Source organism: Furipterus horrens, unplaced genomic scaffold (assembly GCF_987537825.1).
Source record: "Furipterus horrens unplaced genomic scaffold, mFurHor1.1.pri manual_scaffold_6, whole genome shotgun sequence".
Taxonomy (NCBI): Eukaryota; Metazoa; Chordata; class Mammalia; order Chiroptera; family Furipteridae; genus Furipterus; species Furipterus horrens.
Genome location: NW_028327176.1, coordinates 87,126,472 through 87,152,110, shown reverse-complemented (window position 1 = coordinate 87,152,110; position 25,639 = coordinate 87,126,472). Strand labels below are relative to the sequence as shown.

Sequence of the window (25,639 nt, the reverse complement as noted above, 5' to 3'; positions counted from 1 at the left end):
TATATATTGAACGGCACAGCTGTGAGCAGCTGCACAAATGTGACCAACTCATTTGTCATGCAAACAGTGCTTCAGAAAGAAATAAAATACTATTATGTGGTATATGTGTTAGGCAATCACTATATCAAATTCATGGCATTCCGTGCAAACACAGGCAGAGAAAAGGAAAACAACACTTGGTGAAAGAAATCACACCACATGGGAGCAGCTAAGTCGGGGACATGGGGAGGCCAACGGAAGCCAAACCAAGCCAAGGCTGTAATTTTCCTAGCAATTGTGGCCAGTGTTGAATACCCCCGTGGCAGAGCAAGTGGCAGGAATACAAACCACAGGCAGAAGGGCCTTGCCCACACACAGGACTGGGGCGGGGACAGGAGGGGGCTAGGTGGGGGTGGGCGACGGGACTGGAGGGGAGCACAGGGGAAGGGGTAGAAATGAAATGAACACCACGAGGCCTGCCATGAATGTTTGGGAAAGGCACTTGATGAGGGATATGGAAGGAATACAAAGAGGGAGAGGCAGGCGGAAAGAAGACTAGGAACCGTAGCTCTATTTCCATTTGCCATCACTCGCCAGGCTCCCCTAGGGCTTTCTCACTGAGAGTTGTCATGTAATCAAACAGCTGTCCTGTGGGAGGTGTGCACAGCAATGCTGTTACAGACATGGGTTAAGTATAAACACTAAGGAGCACATGCCAAGCACTGTCCTAAGCACCTTACACAAATAATCTCTTCTTTTCCTCCTGAAAGCCAACAGGTTTACTAACCAACAGGCCAGCAGTGTTAACTGGAGGTGATCACACATCTAAGAGCAGCAGAGTTGGGAATCCAAACCCCCAACCTAAATCTATCCCCTATCCATCTCTCCTTGGACACAGCATCCTCAGGAACCCTGAACTGCCCACTCAAGCCCAAGGAGGATATTTGTGTTCTGCCCCCTCCAGGGTGCGATCCGGACTCTCCTCCTGCTGCAGCTCCCTGCAGACGTATTCCTCTGGGACAAGAAGACAGGCCTGAGGCCACAACCTGAGATCAAACGGGTCTCGGAGTATGCTTGGGGGGTCTTCTCTACGACTCAAACAAGGCCCTTCCCTGGGCGAGGAATGGCTCAATTTGGGTCCTTAAGCAGAGAGAGGCGAAAGATCCTGTCTCTCCACTTTGGCAATCGCTTGCCTTTCACCCTTAAACAATTCATCTGTTAAACCAACATGACCTTAACTGAGAACCTACCACGTGCCAGGGACTAAGCAAGGGTCGGAGGATTCAGACATAAACACCACTTGGTCTTACAAGTGAGGAGAAGTGACTGAACAAGGAGGAAAAAGGAAAAAGGAGTAAAAACGAACTCCCAGACCTCCCCAAGATGGCGGCCGTAACGACTGATCACGACCTCCTCATCATGGTTGGCCCATTAGGTCAGGCTCCGACCTTCTCAACATGGCTTCCATGGCTGACCTTCCTATCATGGCGCAGGGCCCCGCCTGCTCCGCCGCTGCTGCCGACGGGAGCAGTTCCGGGAGCGCTGCGCGCCGGGGGCGGTGTCCTGGCCATGGCCGGCCTGTCAGACCCGGAGCTGCGGCGGGAGCTGCAGGCCCTGGGCTTCCAGCCAGGACCCATCACCGATACCACCCGGGATGTCTACCGCAAAAAGCTGCGCCTCCTGCGCGAGGAGGCCCGGACCCGGAGCGAGGAGCGGCTGCGGGAGGAGGCCCGGCTGCGCGCCCGGCCCTCCGCAGCCTCCCTGCGGGGGCAACCCTGGCCCTCCCCGCCGGCCTCGAGCTCGGCCTACGCGACCGCTGGGGCCTACGGCGATCTCGGGGCCTCCAAGACTTCCTGGTCCGAGAGCCGCAACTTCGCCTACCCCGCCCGCCCTGGGCCGTTCAGGCGCCGCGCCTCGGTCCGGGGCAGCTCGGAGGAGGACGAGGACGCCAGGCCACTCCACAGGGCCGCGCCGGGTCTCGGGGCCCGTCGGTGGTGGGCCGCGTCCCCGACATCGACGCGGCTGCCTTCTTCCTTCCTCGGCCCCGACTCGCGTCCGGGCCAGCGGGCGACGCGAACGGGCCCAGCGGGCGCGGCGCAGGCCCGGCCCGAGGTGGGGCGGTGGCTGGAGCGCTGCCTGTCCCGGCTCTTGCTCTGGGCCAGCCTGGGGCTGCTGTTCGTCTTCCTAGGCATCCTCTGGGTGAAGATGGGCAAGCCCTCGGCGCCGCAGGAGGCGGAGGACCACAGTACGTCCAGGGCCGGCGCAGGGGTGGGCCTGGGCGCGCGCGTCCAGCAGCACGCCCACCGTCCTCTCAACACCAGGCTACACATTCCCGCGCTTGTCAGGTGCCTCTGGCTGACTTCCTACCTCCAGACCCCGATTTTCCTTCCTCCGGCTGTGGGGGAGAAGGCTGGCGGGGATCCCTGCATCTGCAATAATTTCTGTCTTCACTTTATCCTGTTCCCATTTGCGGCCCTAGCCCTCCCTGCTAATCTACCTTTCAACCATGTGCTGGAAGCAGCCATCGTTTGTAGTTACTCTTACCCCAGACTCTGGTTTTCCCTCCTGGAAGAAGCCACACCCCGCCTCTAACAGACATGCCCACCCCCATTCCCTTTTAGTTCTTCCTTCCCTTTTGATCCCTTGCTCAATCACACCTTAGTGCCCATTTCAAGACACCCAGGTTTCAGGGCCCACAGATGGGATCTGGTTGGGGTCCCAGCTTTGCAGCACTAAAAGGGCCCTGTGCTCACTTCTTTGAACCACAGGGCCCTCATTGTCAAAGGGAGATTATACTAGCCCTGTCTGTGAGACAGGTGTGGAAGAACTTTTAAAAGGGTCTAAACCAGTGGTTCTCAACCTGTGGGTCGCGACCCCTTCGGGGGTCGAACGACCCTTTCACAGGGGTCACCTAAGACCATCGGAAAACACATATAATTACATATTGTTTTTGTGATTAATCACTATGCTTTATGTTCAATTTGTAACAATGAAAATACATCCTGCATATCAGATATTACATTACGATTCATAACAGTAGCAAAATTACAGTTATGAAGTAGCAACGAAAATAATTTTATGGTTGGGGGGTCACCACAACATGAGGAACTATTAAAAGGTCGCAGCATTAGGAAGGTTGAGAACCACTGGTCTAAATGGATATAAAGGGAAGTATTTATCATTGCTTGCAGCACCTCACGGAGTGTGTTAAGAGAGGGTCCTGTGATTGAAGGACACTCCCAGCCATGCTTCTGTCCACATTAGTGACATGGTTGGACATGCCAGTAAGAGGTCTACACGATACAGTACATTCCTGAATAGTTGAATTTCCTGAATTTGTCTCTGGTAATCATGAGCTCTAGTCCTAACAGGAAACAATATAGAGACCATGGTTTTATAAATTTAAATATAAAGTGACACTGTAGTTCACCATAAAAGAATATTCTTTGCAAAGCAAGACTGTGATTAACACTGTTCCCAGACTTGAGCCAAGGCCACATCTTTCCACACCTAGCAGGAACAGCCAAAGTGCAGGGAAAAGCTAAATTATGTCTTAGCTGTAGCAGCAGATGGATGTTTGGGTGTATGAACAAGTGTGGGCATGGGGATCCCAGACTCGTGCACACACTCAAATCATTCTTGACTGTGAGAGCAGTTTATCCACCCACTAGAGAAAGGCAGACCTGGGAGTGTCATGGTGCTGTAATGGCACTGGTGATGTCAGTGTACGGTCATAGTCACTGCTAAGGTGCTTTAAGATGGCAGCAATTGGAGATATCCTGGGATTTACCTGGAGTTCTCCTCCTCTTCAACATGTCATTGTTTACAGTTTATAAAACTGTCATGTATGTTGTGTTCTTTGAGGCTAACTCCCTGAGTTAGGTAAGGAAGCCTTTACTGATCCAATTTTACAGATGAGAATAGAGGTTGAGAGTTGTTGAGTCGCCCAGAGCCCATGGCTGATCATTTTCATCTGGGATTAGGACCCAGCTGTCCTAATTCCCAGTCCAGGGGTCCAGGGCTGGGGAAACCCTTTCATATTATTGTCTGTACTTTAAAAGTACCTCATTTAGATCTTTCTAATCCCCGACTTTTTGTTGGTGATGTTTTACTTGTCCTGAATTTTGAGAGTAGTCCCTATTTGTACTCTATGCTCATCCCATTCTTTTAATTTCCTCTGTTTCTTTTCTTGGTCTTAGTGAAATTATTGCCAGTGGACTGCGAGGAAAAAACAGATGAGGTGAGTTTGAGTTTCTTTAGCTATTATTCTTCTCGAGTATGTTTGCCTACATCAGGAGGTAAACTTCCCCAGAAAAAGATCATAATAGGATCCTTTCAGGAGAGCTTCCTGTTATATACCAGAATCACATCTGTTCTGTGACATTTGTGTCAGACTCGGTGGTGGCAGTGAAGAAGAACTGAGCTGCCAGATCCACCCCTGGGCTTGTTATGGAAGCTCTCCCATTAGCCCCATCAATTGTAGCACTGGGGACTTGGATCTTCTACCTAAGTCCATCTAGGGGACCTGGCAGGGGCTGGGGGGTGCAGTATTTGTGGTTAAAGGACCTCTATGCTCCCTGGCTTTGGGAGGAAGGGCTGGCTGGCAGTTTTTAAGCAACAGGAGGCCATGTTCTCCTTTCCAAAAGTACTTTTGTGGCTCTGAAAATACTGTTATGATTTGAAACACTGTGGGGGAGCGGAGTGTTTCAATCACTTCTGAAGTGGAGTTAGCCCTCTTGTTTTATGAAGCTTTAATGTTCCCTACAAATAATATTTAGGGACATTGAGCATCCCCATCCACTTATGAAAGGAGCATTAGTGAGGAGTTGGATGCTGGTGCAGGTGGTCGTCTAGGGAAGATAGGAGTCAATCAGTTTTCAGGTCATATATCCTATCAGGGGGATCCTTGAGGGCATGACTTAGTAGTTTCATTATTAAGTATACAGTGCAAGGCCTCTCAGGCCTTCAGTTCACATCTCTTGCAGCCCAGGGCCTGGGAAAAAAATGGCACCTGGTCATCTCCTTGCCCCTGCATTGACTCTCTTACCCATAATTATGAAGGGCATCCTAGTTCAGAACCCAGTTTTATTTCTCTTTGGCTTCTGCTGTGTCGTATTTGGGGATGTTTTATTCACTCACCCACCAAATATCTTTGCTTTCCAATTGTTCTGAGGAAAAATGTTTATAATAAGTTTCACCTTCCTTCCATCATAAAAGCACAATTGATGATTAGAGGAAGTAGCCCAGAAACACAGGTAGCAGCTAGAGGGGAAACTAGATCTTGAAGACTGAAAACCAAAACAGGAAAAAAAAAAATTTTCTATAAGACTTCTCTGGTGATAACTAGCTTTGTCTTTTAATTAGAAAACGGATCCATGGTTTCTGTTCCTTGGTCCTTCACATCTATAAATGTGTGAGGCCCATGGCTGAATGACTGATTCGTTCCCTTGCCTGCCTCTGAGCCAGACATGCTTGAGTGAGCCCAGACAGACACAATCAGGTCCTTGCTGAAGGTGTGCTCAGTGAGCAGACCGGATGCTTGGAACGTCAGAGCAGGGAAAGCCAGGGTCTGGGCCATCATCATAGGCTCTGTTGAGCTGAGATTTCATGAGGTGCCCTTTGCCTTCATGGAGGGAGGACCCAGGAACAGGCAGGTTGGGAGGCACTTCTGGGCTTTGCTGAGGCTCTTATTAAAAGTCTCATTTCTTGTGTGGCTCCAGCTCACCCAGGACCCAAAGGGGCATTTGAGTTTCTTTCCCTTCTCAGCTGACTTGACACTTTGTATTTTTCTTCCTGCCTTTATGCTACTAAAAATGAAAACATGGGGACAGGCTGGGAATGAGAGTGTTCTCTTAATCAGGCTGGCTTGTTGTTTGGTACCTTTTGTCCTGTTTCTTTTAGATGGTATCAGTCCTGCTTTGCCTAAATATTGGGGAGTAGGAACGGTTGTGACCATAATAGATGCTTAGTGTAAAAAAATTAAAAAATGTGACAAAGAAAAATCACCCATGATTCTGCCACCTAGAAATAATTACTGTTAATGTTTTGGGAGTATTTCCTTCCCATCTATCTATGTATATATGTTTATAGAATTGGGTTCTTGATGTGTATTAAGTTACATTTAACATTTATTATTAGCATTTCCCATACCTTGAATATTCTATAAAATAGTTTGAGTACCTAACTCTACTAGAAGACACTTGAGTTGTTTCTGAACATTTATGGTCATGTGTATAAATCTTGGTTATATCATTTTGTACCTTGTAAAGGCTTTCAGGCCTTTAGGCAACATCAGGGGACAAATCTTGGCATCTGAGAGTGTTAGAAACCAAGTTCCTAATGTAGTTGCAGAGCCAGGCTTCCAGGCCAGGGCTTTGCCTGAAATGTAGGGGGTGGGCTTGGAGTCGACTGGCCTGACTCTACCACTCAGCTGTGGGATCTTGGTGGCTTACACGGTCTCTAAACCTCAGGCTCCCCATCTGAGAAATTGGGGTGCAGTAAGGATATGGTGACAATTCAGTGCGTACTCACGTATAAACCACTCAACACAGCACCTGGCACTTCATCCATTCTAAGGAAGAGCAACCTTTTTTTAATGTATGATCCATTAAGTAGCAAGATGGTCTCAATTCTGTTACAGGTATTGGAGGACTAGGTATGCATATATCCCTCTTCCTGTTTTTCACACACATGACTTTTCTCCCCCTACAATTTCAAGATTTCTAGAAATTTTATTTTTTAGGAGAATCCAGTCTAAAACATTTGCAGCAGGTACTTCACAAAGCAGACGATCCACGGGCAGATTGTAGACACTTGAGTCTCCAAAAAGGGCATAGTGGCCGGAGAGGGAGAAAAGACATAGCAGCCCCTGCTTGTGCTTATACTTTCCCAGGATGACTTCAGTTCCCACAGCCACCTCGCCTCTGCTCCACAGCCCCACCTAATGGCCATTACTCCTGTGGGAACCGTGGAGCAGAGGCCAGGGAGCCTCCAGCATGGCAGGCCTTTAGTTACTGCATTTGCTTAGTTACTGTATCAGCTTTTACTCTGCATCTGCTTTTACAAAGTTCTTTTTCAGTTAATTAACCCCATATCTATCCGCCCTGTCCTTGGGCCCACCATTTTGCAGAATTGGTTTTTATTTTTCAAAAGCACAGGGTGTTCCTTGCTGCTTAGTACTTGAAAATGTAGCTGATGAGGTAAAGGCAGACAGACAGACACCCCCCCTTGCCCACCATCTTTTCTGACCACTTGTCTTGTGCCCTCAGTTCTGTCAGGCCAAGCAGAAGGCGGCCTTGCTGGAGCTGCTGCATGAACTCTACAACTTCCTGGCCACCCAAGCCGGTGAGTAGGTCTCAAGGCCTCAGATCTTCGCAAGCAGGTCATGGGGCAATGGCCAGTGGGTGGCTGAGGCATTCTGTGGTCGTCTCCCAGGAGACACACACATAAACAAAGTCTCCACTTCTCTGTTCCCCATTCAGATATTTGTTTAAGGCTTGAACTTGGGCAAAACACATTTGGTTCTCACAGCCCATTGAAGGGTCTCAGGGGTCCTGGAACATGCACAGGCCTTTTAGCTGCTGTGTGCCCTTTTCTGGATAAGCCTCACCTCATGTTCTGGGGGTCTGTGTTACACTGGGGGGGCCAGGCCCCAGGTTTGAGTCTGGGTCCTCCCACCTGGAGGACTGCCTGCAGCAGATAGTTGGCTGGGACAGGTGAGAGGCCTGTGTGTGTGACAGGGCTCTGTGTGGTAGGCTGAGCACATTCAGGCCTGCCAAGGCCCCATGTCACATCTGGTCCTGGTTACCCCAGCTGGCTGCAGGACCTTGGACAAGTCCCTGGTAGTCTCAGGGCCTCTGCTACCCTGTTACTGAATGATCAGGTGCGTCTTTTCTTTATAAAATAAAAGACAAGTGCTGTCCTCTAGAAGAGGGCATTCTCAGCACCCCAGGAAAGACCCCCTGAAAACTCCTCTATCCAGAAGGCTCCCCTACTATTTTATTTGGTAAACCAGGTCCTTAAGGCCAGAGATATCACCTGCATTATTGTGTCTTTCTCACACCTGGTGTCTGGGAAGGCTCTCAAAATCACTTGGTGATGACATAGATGAATTTCCAGGGCTATGCCCGTGTTAAATATACTTGGCACAAGAACCAAGTGGAGCTGTTCAGCCTTATGGGATGTTCAGGAGGTGCCTCTTACTATGGGCCAACACTTGTCTAAGGTTGTTGCTGGGAAGTCAAGGTTGGGTAGGCTTCTACTAGGCCCTCAGTCCTCAGGGCCAAGCTTGTAGACCTCAGCTCTGCTACCTCCTCCCTCCTGACCAATGGGAGACTGGAGGTGGTCAGGGAGACATCTGTGAGCTCCTTGGAGGGGCCATAGGAGTTGGGGCTCACAGCATGACAGTCGTCATGGGCATTTCCCTGTGGCCCAGATGCTGGGGATGTAAATTCTGGCCTAAGAGGGTGTTCTAAACATTAGTGACTTGATTGTGGTCCAAGCACCAGTAGTATCAGCACCACATGGGAGCCTTTTGGAAGTACAGAATCTCAGGTCCGATCCTAAATCCACAGAATTAAAGTCTGCATTTTAATAAGACCCCAGGAGATAAAGTTGAGAAGCTCTGCTCTTATACTGTGACTCCTAGTAGTCATTTCTCCTCCACCCCACCCTCCAGATGTGGTCCTCATTTACGCCATCAAGCGGCCTGGTTCCTGCTGTCCTCTGACATGCCTAGCAGGGGCAGGCCTGAGGATATGTATCTCACTGAGACAGGCTGCCAGGAAGTGTGGGGTTTCTCCTAAGCAGTCCCCCCACCTCCCCACCTCCTGTTAGAGACCAGCTGTCAGCCGGGCACTATGCTGACCTTTGCAGGATACAAGGTGGCTCAGTCCAGGGTCCTGCTGCAGGCCATCTACTTCCCTGGCCACTGGGTGATATAAAATGCCATTGGATGGGAACTGAGAGGCCACAAGTTTCCAGAGACATGATGCCTTTTAGCTAGAATAATTAGCAAAGAGTCGTAGGGGAGGCCCTGAAGCCCAAGTAAGATTGGTTTTGTATATGTGGGGGGAAAGGTGGGGCCAGAGAGGCAGGAAATTACAGGGTCAGGGATGAAAACAGTTGGCTTCATGGGAGGAGGAGAAACAGGGAGTAGAGTGTGAAAGGGTTGGGCCCCACAGATGCCAGGTCACTGAGGCTTAGTCTTGCAGGTGGTGAGGGCCAGGGAGGCTTCTGAGCAGAGGAGTGGCGTGCCGAGAGCCTGGTGCCAGGAAGGCTAATGTGGCAGCAGCTTAAGTGGAGTAGTGCCATTTAAGCAGAATTATTTTAAAGCTTTAAACTATGAATGAGAAAGGAAAGAGGAGGAAACCAGTCAGGAGGCCATGGTGATGGTCCAGGCAGGCTATCTGGGTGGGGGCAGGAGGATGGGAGAAGCCAATCTGGTCTTGGGACCCAGAAGGTCAAGATCAACTTTGAAGTAGGAACAATGGACTTTAGTTCATTCTCAAGATTTTTAGTATTACCTTCAGCCACTCCCTCCCTGGCACACAGACACACACAGACTGGCCATTTGAAGCTCCCAGACTGTGCCAGGTGAAGGGCAATCAGACCATGTGTGAGGGTTAAGAATCTTTACCTGCCCAGCCCTGCATTGTCTCTGCTTAAGGGGTCTAATGGTGAAGTGACTCGTGGTGGGCAAACCACAGCGGGCGATCGAAAGCCAAGGGCTATAGCAGGCCCCCAAGTTCCTAGCAACCTGGCCTATCAAGAGGTCCCAACAGGCTGGGGACTTTTTAGAGGAGGCAGCCTTTGGGCTGGACCTGAAAGGATGGCAGGACTAGGGCGAGGCTCCCAGCTCCATCCTGGACGGAACCTGGCCACCCAGGGTACCTAGAAGGGAGCTCTGGAGCACCGCTGAGGCACCACTGTCCAGCGCACAGATTCCCCCTTCCTCCATGGGGCATTCTGGATATCCGTCTCGGGGCCCCTTCAAAACAGTGGACCTAATGTTGCAGGTCACCTGCCTATACCATGTGTCAGAATCCCTGCAGTCCCTACAGCCTCCCTGCCTTTCTTTTCCCAGGCTGTGTTTATTTATAGCACCATTCCGGTACTTTCCTAAGCTATCTGTCTGATCTTTTTAGGGATCAGTTGCAAACAGACCTTGGTTTTGGGCAGCTTTTTAGTCATTTAATGCAAATCGCCGCACTGCTTTGCAGGTCAGGTTTTAATGATCTGGAATCAATCCAAGCTAAGTGGCTTTTGATCCTGCTGCAGAGTGAAGATGCCCACAGAAGCCAGAGTACCAGGCCACATGCTCCCTCTCAGAGCTGATGGCTTGATTCTTGCTGCATTTTTAAATTCTTTCAGGGTAATTTTTTTCACCTCTTTTTTGTGTTTGAATGTGTGTTTTTTTTTTCTCCTAGGTAATTTTGAATGTGGAAATCCAGAGAAGCTAAAAAGTAAATGCATCCCTGTCATGGAAGCCCAGGAATATATAGCAGTGAGTCAGTTGTGGTGCTCACACATCTCTGGGAGGTCCTGGTGCTTTGGTATTGATTTTCAGGCTTTGTGTTTGTTTCTTCTCCCCTTTTCATTTTGTGTTTGGTTTTTGGGGTTTTTTGCTTCTCCCCCTTTTTATTTAACTTAGTTGAGTGCTGCGCTACCTTACATTATGGCAGCGGTGGAAGGTGACTGGGCCCAAGTTGAGCTGTGAGCCGGAGTAAGCCTGCTGCGTCCCTGCTGCTTGCTTGCATGCATGTGCATGCACACGCACCGTTTACTACTCACCAGCAGTGCAAACCACGGCAGGCGGCCCCTTTTTTTTTTTTATTGGTCATAATTCATTTTTTATTTTATTTTATTTTATTTTATAGGCTGCCCCTTCTTAAATGGTCCTGTCACTTGCTCCTCCTTCACTTTGCTTTTCTCCTCTTCTCAGCGGCTTTAAGGATACACATGTCACCTGCCCATTCATTCTCTCCCACTATGAGTACTGTGTGGATTGCTCGGGGTCCAGTTGATTTTTGGCATGGCCTCAGGATGATAGAATTATGGGTATTTGGAGCTGGTAGGAACCTTAGTCACCTAGTCCAGTTTTCATTTCACAGATGAAGAAACTGAGGCCCACAGAGGGGCAGGGACTTGCACAAGACCAAACACTAGGGACTGGTGACCAGGCCCCTCAACCCCCACACTTTTTTTCATTTTATCCAAGTTGGGCTGCTACCTCACTAGCCTTCAGTCCTTGAGGAAATTCTATTCTTTTGGCTGCCTAGGACCCGCATTGTTTTCCTGCATGTGCTTCCTCATCACCTCCTCCAATTACAGCCTCTTCCTTGGCTCTCATTAGCCCCAGATTTCCTTCCTGACAGTTTGCTGTGTATTGAGCAGAGCATGGCTTTGAGGTGTGCAAGGACACAGGAGAGGGCTTCCTTAATCCAGCAGCAGAATAATGTTGCTGTAGCTGCTCTGCCCAGATGCATAACTAATCTCCAACCCCCTCCCACAGAATGTGACTGGCAGCTCATCCGCCAAGTTTGAAGCTGCATTGGCCTGGATACTGAGCAGTAACAAGGACGTGGGCATCTGGTGAGTGTGGGCGAGGCGTCACGAGCGGTGCCTGCAGCCGCTCTCCTCACCTATCAGCTGAATCCCTGGCTCCAACAAAGGTGTCTGGGGTCTGAAGGCAGAGGGTGGGTCTCCCAGCTAAGTGATTGTGGGCCGGGCTCAAAGCTGGCCATGGAAGGAAGAAACGTTGGGAAGCAGGGCAAGAAGCAGTTGCAAGATGAGACACAAAATGCAGGTGTCAGGATGGTAGCCTGGTCTTCCAGCTAAATCCACTTTAAGTGACTCAGTCTGTGCCTTTTAAATTCACCAGCTCTGCATGGTTTTCAGGAGTAGGCAGTTTTCCACATGTCTTTTCCTCAGGTGCTGGTTTTTATTTGTAGATGAAATGATTATGTACATTGGTTTCACTCAGTATGGAAATCGCAATAGGAAATACTGGATTTTATTCTAACGAGGCAGTTCCACCTCATTTTTCTATGATGAGCACCATTAGCAGAGAGAGTGAGCCCTTTTGCCTTCCTGAAAGGCCCCATGGGGCAAGGGTGAGGGTCACCAGCTGATGTCTGGAAACTGATTTTTCCCTGCTGGAAAAGCATTTGCCTCATCACCCTGCTCCCGTTTGTCAGGGTTTCTCAGGGGCTCTGTTCAGGTTACAGCTCCTGATACTAAAACACTCTCTGGGATTTTGTTCTTTTCCTCTCTAATCCACCAAATTACTAATTCCATCAGCTGTGCAACCAGCAAAGCCCTAGGGCAGCTCAGCCTAAAACTTGATAACTGGATACATGGCACAATTAAAATTCATTGGCTTAAAATAAATAAATAAAGCTTCCCAGAGTGGCTGAGTGATTTTCCGGTGTTAGAAAAGATGGAGGACTGTACGTAGCTGCTAGTATGGGAGATTGGTGATACTCATCTTTTCATATTGGGGAGGGCAGCCGGGAGTGTGGCTGAGCTGGCTCAGATGGCCAGAGTTAAAAGTGGGTCGTGAGAAACCGGGACACCAGGTACCAGCCATTCCAGTGTGCTGTGCAGAGCATGAGCTCATCACCAGCTGGAAGGGGTGGGTGTCCGCGTCCCATGGGTCTTGACACTTCCTTTCCAGGGGCCAGGACGGAGGCGCTGTGCTGGGGCCTGGCCTCAGAGAGCCAGGTTGTCATGCCCTGTGCCTCGTGGCACCTCCTGATCTCTTCCCTCAAACAGCTTATGTGCCTCCTCATGACTGAGGAAAAGCACACTCTCCCAGACTCCATCTTTCACTTCTTACCATGCAGTGCAAAGCCAGTGATTTGGTAAACATTTCCATTTCTCTATGCTGGGAGGTGGGAATCCAATTTATAGTTTAATCTTTTGCACGCTGAGAGGGGCTGTCAAAGACCCAACAAGGGGGACATCACTTTAGCAGTAGGGGTTTAAGCCTGCTGCCTCTTTAAAGCTTTATTCTTTCTAAGTAGCCAACGTGGGAAATTTCTGGGAAGAGCGCAACCAGGATACCAAGTCTATTTTATAAGCAAGGAGAAGCGTTGAAGCTCCTCCTTCCTTCTTCTCCTTCTATTTAAAGTGGGGCCTAGACTATGGCTTTTCAGAGCTTTTAGACATGTTTACAACCCCGTGTCCTGTTTCAGTTTGAAAGGGGAAGACCCATCCGAATTGGTGACAGCCGTGGACAAGGTGGTCTGCTTGGAGTCTGCCCGCCCACGCATGGGTGTGGGCTGCCGCCTGAGCCGTGCTCTGCTCACCGCCGTCACCCACGTGCTCATCTTCTTCTGGTGTAAGTCCTTGCACACAGTGCTCCCGGGACCCCGGAGGGAGTGATGAGGTACAGAAACCCCGCCCTTGAGTGTTTATGTCTGTCTAGCGAACCTGAGGTTTACTGAAACAAAGGACATACACAAGCCAGCTTCTGCCTGGGTCATCTTACCTGTGGGGATGGGTGCCAGGAACATGAAGTTAACTAGAAAATGTCCTCGACTCAGGCAAGTGGACTGTCTGCATCCTCGAGACGGGGCCTGGCCTGGGCTGGAGGTGTGAGTTGTCCCTTCCAGGACTCCAGAGTGGAGGCCGCTGCGAAGGGGAGATGCAGCAGGAGCTCAGCCTAATTTTACTTCCTGAACAATGTTAACATCTGGGGAGCTACAGACACCTGATAAAAGCAGCACTTAGGGTGCTGAGCCAAAAAGCAGAGTTCAGGCGTTGTCTCTCAGCAGCAGTGCTGCCTTTGAGCAGAGACCTTGGGGAGTCTCTGAAGGCAAAGGGCCGAGTCACAGAGCCTGCTGGCTGTGCTGAGATAGCCAGGTTACAAATCACAGGCATCTGGGCATGCACACAGCTCCCTCTCCCACGCCATCAGGCACAGACATCATTATCGGCAGCAGCATCTCAGAATACAAAGGGCCCGGCATGTATATATGCATGAAACCCCAGGTTCTGGTTCACAGGGGAGGAGATGAAAGCCCCAGAACGAGGTTGGGAGGAGCCGAGTTCTGGACGGCTGGAGATGCCTCTGTAGTGACAGCTCGCAGGGACGAAGATGATCACTTAATAGCCTGTCCTCCCTTTGCATTTTTGCGTCCTTTGTTTCCCACTTGCTAGTCCTGGGCCTGACACATAGTAGGATGCAGAAGGCATTTATAGCTCACCCACAGCCTCCAGCACAGTGACTAGCCCATAGTGAGACCCAGTGAGCATCTGAATAGTCGGAAGTGATGTGAGCCTTTAATGGTGCTTTGTTCCTGCACAGGCTTGGCCTTTTTGTGGGGACTCCTGATCTTCCTGAAATATCGGTGGCGCAAGTTAGAAGAGGAGGAACAAGCCATGTATGAGATGGTGAAGAAGATTATAGGTGTGTGGCCCCTGCAAAAAGGGCTGCTGGCCCCTGCCAGAAGGTTCTTGCTCTAAACTGTGCCCTCTGTCCTGCAGATGTAGTCCAGGACCACTATGTGGACTGGGAGCAGGATATGGAGCGCTACCCATACGTGGGCATTCTGCACGTGCGTGACACACTCATCCCTCCGCAGAGCCGGTGAGTCCTGGGTCTGATGCCACCGAGTTCCTCGCATCGGGCGGCCCCCAGGATCACAGATGGGGGCACCATCCACACCTCCTGCCGATCCTGCAGTGTTCGGCTCTTTATGGCAGAATGCACAGACAAGTATAGGATCTCGTCCCACTCCAGCCCTGTTCATGTTGATACTGGTTGGGGTGCTTTGGGCAGCCAGTACTATAACCACCCTCTTCCCCAAGGAGCTCAAGCAGGGAAGGACCTGATGGGCTTCCATGAATGGAAGTCCAGATTCACGTGGGCTCCAGGCACCGAACAGTCAGGGCTCTGTTTCCCTTTCTCTAATTCTTGTGGTCCTGCCCTCCATGGATATTGTCGGCCAATGGAGTTCCTCATGGTCACAAGATGGCACCTGCCAGCAGGGGGAGGTGGGCTTCCTGTTCTCATGAGCAAGAGAAAACCTTCCCAGGAGCCCCCAGTGACCACTCCTTGACGTTCCCCTTGCTGGAATTGGTTACTCATCTATTCTTAAATCCATCATTGGTCAGGAGGAGATTTTTTCAAACATTTTTAAAGAGTTTTAAGTTTTATTTTATTCTCATCTGAGACAGAAGGGAAAGGGGAGAGAGGGAGAGAAACACAATTGGCTGTTTCCTGCTCGCGCCCCCAACCGGGGATCGAGCCCACAACACGGGCATGTGCCCTGACCAGGAATCTAACCAGTGACCTTTCAGTTATGGGATGACGTGCCAACCAACTGAGCCACACCGGTCAGGGCTGTTTTTCAAACATTTTTAACTATGATCTACAGTCAGAAATACCTATTACCTGAAATATGGTCCAGTTTCCATACATATGCATGCACACACACTGCATGGGAAGGGATGGCAGGCTTGTCATGCTGGGCTCCAGGGCCACCTTCCGCATGGGCTGCAGATGATGGATGGGCTCCTGAGAAAACCAAGGGTGGATAGAGTTGGGGGACCAAGTCCCAGGAGGCAGCTGCTGATGGTCCATCCACCAGAGCTTATGCTGTGGTCTCGGGCTGGCTGGGTGCTGTCACCTCCCAGGTGATGCTAAGACTCTATTGGCAAAAGCCCGCTGTGAGCCAAGCACTGCTCTGAGCTCCCCACAGTGCAGACTCCCTCAGTTGACTCACCGTGGCCCTAGGAGGCAAGAACAGTGAGTACCCCATTTTACAGATGACGAAATGAGGCCCAGAGAGGTTAAGAAACTTGATCAGAGGCCCACAGCTGATGGCATTTTTGTGCTCCCCTTGCTGAGCTCTGTGGTCCAGGTCTCCCCTTTTTGTGCAACCCAAGAGCACTTGGAAGAGTAGAATATTAAAGGGCCCCTCTTAAATGTGAAAACGTTTCATAACTGTCACAACCACTTAATGCCCTAGGAAGGTGGGGGCAGGAAGCTTAGAACAAACTGCTTGTGCTTGCTATTGGTCCTCAGCATGAGGCAGCCACTTGGGGTTGGTCTTAGAGGGCCGCTGGTGTATCCAGACTCCCACGTAATTCCTGCCAGGAGTCATCATGGGACCGAGGGTAACGGCCTTTCTGAGCCAGTTTCTTCATTCATGAAACAGATAATACCAGTACCTTGCAGAGGCATCTGGTGAGAGGAAGCTGGCATTCACTCATTCACCCAGCAGTGTCGACTGGCACCCACTGCCTGCCACACTGTCCTGGGTCACGGGGAGACGGTGGGGAGTGGACGAAACCTGCTGGGGTGTTGGTTCTCGGGAGGAAGACAGGGAAAGATGCACAAGAATGTGTACTGTTAGGTAGTGACAGGTCCTTGGGAAGAGGAACAGGGTGTCGGGGCAGCCTCATAGCTCATTAGGTCATTCACTGCCTAGCACTTGAGCCTTCATCAGAGGGCAGCCGTTATTGCTTGGGCTTTAATTATATGCAACACACATTCACTTAAACAAGAGCAGGAAGTGGCATTGCAGCTTATCGCAGCCCGGAGACCTCAGGCAGCCACCCTGCGGGGCGTGAGTGACCTGGAGGCTCAGGCCCTGCCATTCTCAGCTTCTTGATTCCTCTCCAAACCACCCAGTCAGTTCAGCGAAGCTCTGGGCTTGTAGACGCGGGAGCTGCTGCCAGCCCTGCACGGCCCACTTGGATGTGCCCTGTGGGTGAGGGTCTGCTCCTGAAAGCCAGGGGAGATGGGAGGCATGTGTAGTGAGGAAGCAAGGAGCTGAGGAGAGAAGCTGCTGGGCAGCCTCTCCATTACCTGTCACACTCTGGCCCCCTGCCCTTGAGGGCCCAGCGTGACGGGCTCAGTCCCCAGGCGTGTGGCCTTGGCCAGACCAGCCAAGTGGGGACTGCTAAACAGCTGTGGGGTTTGGTCAGTGGCAGGACCCGCCCTGAGGAAGCAGGTCTCAACAGCCCCCTGCCTCCTGACTCACAGGCTTCTCCCCGCTTTGTCCTCCCCTAGGTTGAGCCTTCCTGCCCTCACTCACACACACTCAGTGCACACGCGGGGGTTTGTCGGGAAGCGGGCTGCAGTGCTGATGAAAGGCAGGGCAACAGTAGATACCCAAGCACCCTGCCCACCTGCCCTTGTGTCTTCCCATCTGGTCTGGAGTGGGGAGAGGAAATGGGGATTTCTACAAGGGAATGCAGGACCTCTGGCTACTGGCCTTGGCCAGCCAGCCAGCTGGGAAGGGGCCCTACCTGGCGGCTTGGTTCCAGGAGCGGCTCCAGCTTTTCGACCTTTCTGGCTGGATGCTTAGCTCATCCCCATACCCTGAAGTTTGTGGACTTCACAGCCCAATGGCCACTTTTTAATTAGTTCACATGAGGCATTAAGATTAAGGCAGAACTGGTTGTGAGCCTCCTGGTTATGGTCAGGCTGCTGCAGTAATGGGCCCAGTGAGCAGTTCCTTCCCACTTGGACACCTGGAGCTCTTCCAGACATCTCTGGCCCCTTTCAGCTCTTAACTGAATGCTTTTGGAGCAGAAAAAGTTGAGGAATTGTTTGTCCAGGACCTCAACATTTCCCTCTGCGGGCGTCCTGTTACCCGACGGCTACTCCTTCCATAGATAAATTGTTCATGGGATCTTGGAGCTTCGTCCCCCTTTATACAAGGGGCGTCACTCACAAACCAGCTGGCCTCCCTTGGCAGAGGGGTCAGATGTGCTGAGCCACGTGCCTGCTGAGCCTGGCCCTCTCTCTGCAGGAGGCGCATGAAGCGGGTCTGGGACCGGGCTGTGGAGTTCCTAGCCTCCAACGAATCCCGGATCCAGACGGAGTCCCACCGTGTGGCTGGAGAAGATATGCTGGTGTGGAGATGGACTAAGCCCTCTTCTTTCTCTGACTCTGAGCGATAAACTTCAGCCAGGGGCTATTCCCAGTCAGCCTGTCCTGGCCAGACCTGCTGGTGCTGAATTCACACTTGCCTTGCCTTTCACCTCCTCCTGACCCTTGTTCCAAAGGTCTGTAAGACTTTTCATGGAGATTAGCTTAGTTGCAAAGCAAGAGTTTCTTGGAGGTTGGAGAGAGACCAGAGGCAGGTGGGTAGCTTGTCCTCTGCATTGGCCCCATCCTCTCTGCAGTGTTCTGCTGGCAGAGAAGTGGAGAAAGGTTTCTTTTCATGAATGGAAAAGAGAAAAACAGCAGCTGTGAGATCCTGCAGAGCGAGTATGAAATTGGGTGTGGACACGGGGCAGGGAGATGGGCTGGGATAGTGGGCTGGAGCAGCAGGGGTCAAGGAGCAGCTTGTCCATGTGCCTTTGGGGTTGTTACCTGGGAACTCCAGGGGGAAGGGAAAGCACCTGTCCTCCAGCCAGATGGGGCCTCTTATCCTGAAGGGGGAAGGTGCTAGAAGTTAGAACAAGTACTACGGGAGAATTATCTAGAACTGGACGACCCTGGCACGCAGGCCCTCATGTCAGGAGGTGTGAGGTGCTGGGTGGCCTCCTGAGAGGAACCTGAAGCAGTCGTGGCCTGAGAGCAGAGAGGAATGTTGGGTCCGCCACCAGCCACCATCTCTGTGGCCCGCCCAAGGAAGCCTCCCAGGGTGGACCCCTTCAGTGGTGCTACTCACGGAAGATGAGGTTTTAGACCAGACCAGCAACCAGGGAACGGCGTCAGGCCAACAGTGCCGATTCCGGGACGTCGGGAGCCTCACACTTCCGGTGTGGGAAGAGCGCCTTGTTTGCAGCGACCACAGTCTGCCAGGGCCTGGTTAACCAGAACCTTCAGCACACACCGGTTTCTGTGCTTGCAAGAGGCGCGGCGGCCTCACCACTGCCCCCTGCTGGCCACACGGAGCCTGGCAGAGCCACCTTGGACCTTCTCAGCCACCAGCTCGCAGCCGCCTGGTGGGGAGACTGTCTCCAGAAACAGGTCGGCAGGGGGCCTTATTAAGTGCCGGAGCCTCTCCAGTTGAGTCTCATCTCCATATGTTCTGGTCGGCAGCAGGCAGGAGAGAGGGGTGAGCAGGGAGCTGCAACAGCTGCTTCCAAAAGGCATTAACCGACACTTCCTGGTCTTGGTATTTTTTGTTTCCTTAATAAAGCTCAGTCTTCTTCATTTGAACAATACTCTCGTTTTCTCCGATGTCTAGATGATCAATGGGGCTGGAATCTGAGCACTGGCCCTGTGGCAAAGAGATGGTCTTATAATCAGACTAAAGCCAGAATAAGAACAGGCTTCACTATCAGGGTTGAAACCTGAATAAATAAACGATTTATGAAAAATGGGAGTGCTTCTCGTCTGGTTCTTTCCCTGTCCCCTCAAAGCAATATATGAGGAATGGCAACGTGCAGAGTCACTAACACTGTAACGCTCGCTGCAGAGAGGTCTCCTGAAAGAGGTGCTGGACTGGGCTGAGCAGGATCCCTGGGCCTTCCTGCGTCTGGGCTCAGCAAACCACAGAACTTCGAAGAGCTTCAGTTTTCACACAACACGGAGTGACAACCCCTTCAGGGCAAACTCCTCAGCTGCCTGTTTGGTTCCAGTGGGTGACAAGGACTGGGGATCAATGGAGCCTCTTCCTTTGGTCCCCATTTCCACCTCCTCTCAAGGCCCCAGGTGCTCAGACCAGCCCTGGGAGACAGCAGTGTGAGGTTGGGTGGGGTTCCTCTGCAGCTAAGTATCCCCTGAGGAGGTGGGAGGTTGATGCTGGCAGCGAAAGTGTCCCTGGGGGAGGCCCAACACTGGGGAGAACACCAGGGCAGCCTGGAGACCAACACCTGCAGGTCACAGGTTTGCCTACGGTGCTTGAGGGGCCAACTGCTCTCCACCAGCACCACCCCTACCCTAGGACACAGCAGGTGTGGGGTAAAAGCTGCAGGCATTGAGTGTTGGTGCGGAGATCCAGAGGGGCCTTGCTCTCTCGGGCAGCGTGGGAAAAAGGCAGCCTCTGAGCTTTCTAGCCACACCATCTCACCTGTGGGTGGTGACTGGCACATGAGCATTGTCCTTTCCTCCCATCAGCTGGACACTTGGTGGGTAAATTGGTAATCAAAGAAACCAGAAACACAACCCAGAAGAAAATGAGCCCATCTTCCCCTTTTCTGTTTTTCAGTGAAAGATTTCTGTTCGCTTTGTTTTGTCTTAAGCTGGGAAAGGAGGTAATGCAGGGCTCTATATCTGTGAAGTTGTTTGCAAAGCAGGAGTGAGATCAAAATAAACCAAAGAACAAAAGCTGCCATGCCCCTCTCTCCCCCAAGCCAGGCTCTTACTTTATGGTCCACAGACCACTGGGCGCAAAGGCCCCAGATCCATCTTCAAAGGATTCAGAGGCTCAGATCAAGCTCTGCAGCCTCGAAGGGCCATGGCGACAGTGCAGGGTGCTGCCCTGCAGGGTCCTGGGGCATCTTTGAGTGGGAACCTCGATGAGAGATTTCCGTTCCTCTGCCTGATACCTTCCAAGCGCTTGCTGGGCCACACACCTTTTTCCTCAGTGACAAACAGCCTCTAGGCTCCATGGACACCGATAAAGAAGCTTGAGGGTGAGGAGGGAAAAGGTGGCACCCACAAATCTTGGCCCTGGATGTCCACCCAAGAGCTCCAGGCCACATTCCGAAGACTCAGCTCAGGAAAAAGGTAAACACAGCCGTTTGTCACTGACTTATAGAACTGCAGTAGCAGCTGTTCCCCTTAATTAATACACCATTGACTTTGAGCCTCAAAAAATCCCTTTGTTGAGGCAGGGGTGTGGACTCAAATCCATTATCCTGTCAGCCTTCCCCAGAGGGCAGGCACAGGGAGCAGTGGTGTCATGAGTTGATGCAGCTTTTCCAAAACAGTCCTCCCTGGGCAGCCAGGCCAGCTCTCCACTCTGTTCCCAGAGAAAGCTCTAGAGACAAGGACAGAATCTGGCCAGAACATCCTACAATGCATCAGGGAAAAGAGGCAGAGGGGCTGGGTGGGGGGATTCTCGCATTGTGCTGCCAGGTTTTCCAGGGGTGGCGCTACACTGGGCAGCGTGGAGTTGGGAACTCTGCCCTTTACTGGCTGGAACCTCTGGCTAGTTGCTTTATCCCAACAGCAGGGGAAGTTATCAAAAAAAATGAAAAAATTAGCCAGCATGTGACATGTTATATTAGCATTACAACACGTTCATAGTAAGCTATAGTCCACTGGGCCCTCACAACCACCCCATGTGGTAGGTGTGCTGTTATCCCCTTTATAGGGGGAGAAACTGAGGAATGGGGAGTTCAGGTAGGTGTGAAGCCAGGGTTTGAACCCAGACAGCCAAGCTCCAGAGTCTGTGTTCTTGGCCCTGTTCTCTTCTTCCCTTCTCCAAAGAACAGAAAGGGAAGCCATGCTCAGATCTGTTGTAGCTTTGCCGGAACAGAATAAAACCACCTTGATCCAGAGGAAGAGGCTCTGGAAGGCTCCTCTTGCCTGCCCTTCTAGTCTTCCCCAATTCTGCTCAGGCCATGCCTTGCTGCCCTCACCCTCACCAGGTCCGGTCCTGCCTCTGAGCCTTTGCACTTGCTGTTCCACCCACTCTGCTGTTCCCCCAATTTCCTACTCTCCTTCAGACCACATGCCTACTGGAATTGGAGCTGCGCCCGAACCCCACACAGCCTCTAGGGTCCTGCCCTTCTTTATTTTTCTCCTAACATCAGATGTGCTACATATCTCTCCTCCCTACTTATACCTCCTGCAGTTTACCAGCCTGCTAACTATCTCTCTGAAGGGTCCATCTCCCCCTGCCCAGGGAGACTCTGGCACAGAGGGAATCAGGCTGGATTGTCTGAGGTAGGGCAGGACTCACAGGCAGAGAAGCACAGAGGGAACAAGCCTTCCCAGACTGACGTATGTGTTTGCCAGGTTTCCTCACGTAGAACACTGGAGGACATGCCAGCCCACAGCATCAAATGACAGCAGGCCCCTTCCCCTCTGCCAGGCACCAAACCAGAGAAGCCCCAGGCATTGTGTAAGGCGCTTTGTCTGCAATGTGACTTCTCTGCAGCCTGGGTGATGTGAGTGAGGGCTCAGAGCAGATTATATAAGAAAGGGATCAGTCCATGGCTGAGGCCCTGTGAAGTGAAGTCAAGGGTGATCCTTTCAACCTCGCAGGGGAATGGTGAGACTCCAGCAAACCAGGAAGCACTGCCCAGCTCCAGGCCAGCACTGGGTGGCCGGCCAGGTGGATGAGCAAGGAGAATTTAGAGTAGCGTCTTGGGAGCGACGAAGAGCTGAACAGGCTTGGAGAAGGAAGAGCAGAGAAGTGTGACTGGGGATTATAGTCCAATTTCTAAGCAGCTTCTGTTTAGTGAGGAGACAGAGGAAAGTACAGTAATTTTCTTCAATGAAAACAAGCAACAGAATTCCCTTCGCCTAGTTCCCCTTGCAATTAAGCCCTTCTCTGCAAATGAAGTGATTTGGTTTTGTGGGGACTAATTTAAGCACACTGGAAGGGCCGCTGAACTTTTTGATTGCAAACACCAGTGCGTGTAAAACAGAACCCCACACAGCAGCCAGGCTGGAAAAGTGGGCCCTGCCGTGGGGTGAGTCTCCCATGGCTGAGCTGGAAGAGTCCCGGGTTGGGAGTCCAGCTCTGCCCCAAAGTCCACGTGAGGACTGTTCTCCGTGTGGCCAACCCCCTTCCCCCCTTGAGCCTCCATCCCCACATCCTGAGGGTAGAGGATGGACTGGACGCTGGGAGGCAGATTCAGAAGCCTCTGACACCTCTGGTGTTGGCCATGAGTCAGATGCCACGCGTTGTCTGCCCCTCCAGTCGGCAAGAGGTACAGTCTATTTCCTCTCCCTGGGCTGGCCCTGTAACTGCTCTGACCAACGGAATGTAGCCAAAGAGATACCAGTGAGTTCTGACCCAAGGTCTAGGAGGCATGGTCACTTCCACTCTCACCCTCTTGGGCCCAGAGGCACCATGTAAAGAGGAGACAGTTGCCCTGCTGGAGAGACCATGTGAGGAGACCAATGCCTGCCAACTCCCAGCTAGCACACCACAGGTGTGAGTGAAGCCACTTTTGCCAGCCCTGTGTGAACAGAGAAGCCGTTCCCGCCCAGCCCCGCCCAAATGGCAGATTCAGAAGTAACACAACAGTCATTAAGTCCATATCATTATAACTTTTTAATTTGAAATAGTTTCCAACTCACAGAAGATGCAAAAACAGTAGACTTCTCATGTACCTTACACCCAGCCCCCCCGCCCCCAGTGATGATATTCCACATAATCATGGCTTGTTGTCAAAACCAGGAGATGGACCCTGGTACAATATTATTAACGCAGGCAGAGACCTTATTTAGGTTTTACTGATTTTACATGCACTTCATGGTGTGTGTCTGTGTGTGTGTGTGTGCAGTTCTATGAAATTTTATCACACAAAACCACCAAGTTTTGGGGTGGCTTATTACTTGTAACAGGTGACTGACACAAATCTGGGTGACATCCCCAGGAGTGCCTATTACTCAGCACTTCTCAGCTGGAAGTGACAGACACAGCTCAGACAGACTTCAGCATCAGGTGACTACAGAGGGTCACATCGAGGCAGCAGGGAGCGGGCCCCAGAGCAGCCCCATCCAGGGCAGCAGAAGCTCCTGTACCTCACGATCCCCGGGCTGAGGACATCCAAAGGGAGGGGAGCAGAGGGAAGGGGGCCCACCTGCAGACCAGTCACTGGGGATAGAGCAGGATGGTCAGAGCTGAACCCAGATCTCCCTGTCCTGAAGGGGGAGGAGGGGAGAGCACCTCTCAAAGGAGGGGCAGAGTGCTGAGACTAAGACATGAGGAAGACCAAGCACTACAGGAAAAACCAGTGAGTGACAAGGCCGAACCCTGGGCACCAGCCCCAGAGCGGGAAGTGGAAGAACATTCTATGCTAGACTTGGAGACAGAACATTCTATGCTAGACATGGAGACAAAAGAGGGTTTGAGTGGCTTAGTGGGAACTTGGTGGCCTGAAGGACAGAGACAACCCATATGTAGTCACTGAGGCCATTTGCCAAAATTCTTGGCACAAGAAAAGATTAGACTTCCCTACTCCTTTGAAATCAGGCATGTCCATATGCCTGACTGGCTGTAGCCAATAAAATATGAATGGGAGTGACAAGTGGCACTTAGAGACAGAAATGCTAGGAGCTGGTATGACACCTGCCTCTTCCTCTGTTGCCACCCCAGCCTGGGTCCCAGAGCGACGATGGATGGGACCAGTGCCCCAGCTGACTCACAATGCAGCAGTGTGAGCAAGAAATCCACGTGTGCTGATACAGGCGCCAGGAATCTGAGGGTGTGTGTTCTGGCAGTGGCTGACTGAGACAGGTAAGCAGCTTTGCTACCTTCCCTGCTGAGAAGCTCTGCCACATCGCAGTGGGGAAGGTGCAGGAAGATGCCCAAGTCCTCCACACTCCCACACCAGTCCTGGAGCCTGGGAATGGACTAGAAGGCCCTGGAAGGTCTGCCCAGGCCCTGGTATCTTTTCGTTCTGCCAAGGCAGTATCCAGTGGGCTCTGCAGTGAGGATCTGGATCTTTCCCTGCTGTGCAATTACTGCAAAGACAATCCCTAGGTTTCCCTGAGAAGAAGGACTAGAGAAACAGCAGGTGGCAGGCACAAGAGCCAGGAGTCTTCACCCCATTTGGTTGTGCTGGGCCCACACCCTGAAGCCAGGGCACACCAGGAGGATGCATTTGGCATGTTTAGAGTGTTGGGAGGCCACACAGCTGTCCATGGGAGGCCAGGCACAGGCTAGCTGGCCTGCTGTGCCCCCAGCTTGGTGAAAGAGACCTGTGGGGCACAGCCAGGTCAGAGGCTGTTGAAACGGCAGCCAGTGGAGGTGAGGTGTGGATGTCCCTTCAGTGTCCCATCCCCCACAGGGACATATGTGCACAACCAATAGCTGCTGAGCCCCAGTCCCTTTGTGGAGCACAGAGTCCCAGGATCACCATCAGGATCTTGCAGGTGGCAGGACAAGGCTGACGAGCCTTGGCCAGAGAGAGCGAAGTGTATGCATGTGCATCCACATGTGCCCGTGTGTACACGCGCCTGCGCACGCCTCTGCTCCAGCCACCCAGTGTGGGGAGGGGGATTCCTCTAAGACAAACACACTCCATGTGCTTTATCAAATTTGCATGTGCCATACTACTGTGGGAGACAATGGCAAATATGCCAGATGACAGAGCTGGAATCTAAAGAGAAGTTGACAGGCTGGAGCGATGGGGTGGACCAAATGAGATGAAACTTAACCGACAAAGATGCTTATTTTGTTTTATTTATTTATTTATGCCTTGCCTCCAAGGCTGCAGAAGTGGGGGAGGAACAGTGGCTCACAGGAGGAAGGAAGTGAAACGCAGCACTTGGAGTCACAGACCTGAATTCGCAGACCTGGGGGTGGGGAGGACCCAGGGGGGCCGAGCTCCAGCATGGGCTTGGGGATTGAGGGAAGATGGTCAGTACTATGAGTGGCAATGGGAGGTGGGTCTGTGGCTGCATCAATAAAAGTGCACGAGGCAGGTTGAGGAGGATACCGGAGACTGGGGAGTCAGAGCACCGAAGTCAGAAGCCCTTACAGTCAGGCTGTCCTTTTGGGCAGGGAACTCTCAGGCACTCAAGTCCAGCCCCCCTGCATGGCCCACCTGGGAATGGCCAGGG

At 51.7% G+C, this 25,639-nt stretch overlaps 1 protein-coding gene across 1 annotated transcript; it reads left to right on the top strand.

The window, feature by feature from the left end:
- Positions 1 to 1,502: 1,502 nt before the first annotated feature.
- Positions 1,503 to 19,271, top strand: LEMD2 (LEM domain nuclear envelope protein 2). The gene is given in 9 exon segments (XM_090282228.1): positions 1,503 to 2,224; positions 4,179 to 4,219; positions 7,248 to 7,323; positions 10,407 to 10,483; positions 11,492 to 11,577; positions 13,176 to 13,321; positions 14,291 to 14,392; positions 14,470 to 14,572; positions 17,748 to 19,271. Coding segments are annotated over 9 exon segments (1,458 nt in total). The 5' UTR covers positions 1,503 to 1,548; the 3' UTR covers positions 17,899 to 19,271.
- Positions 19,272 to 25,639: the final 6,368 nt, after the last annotated feature.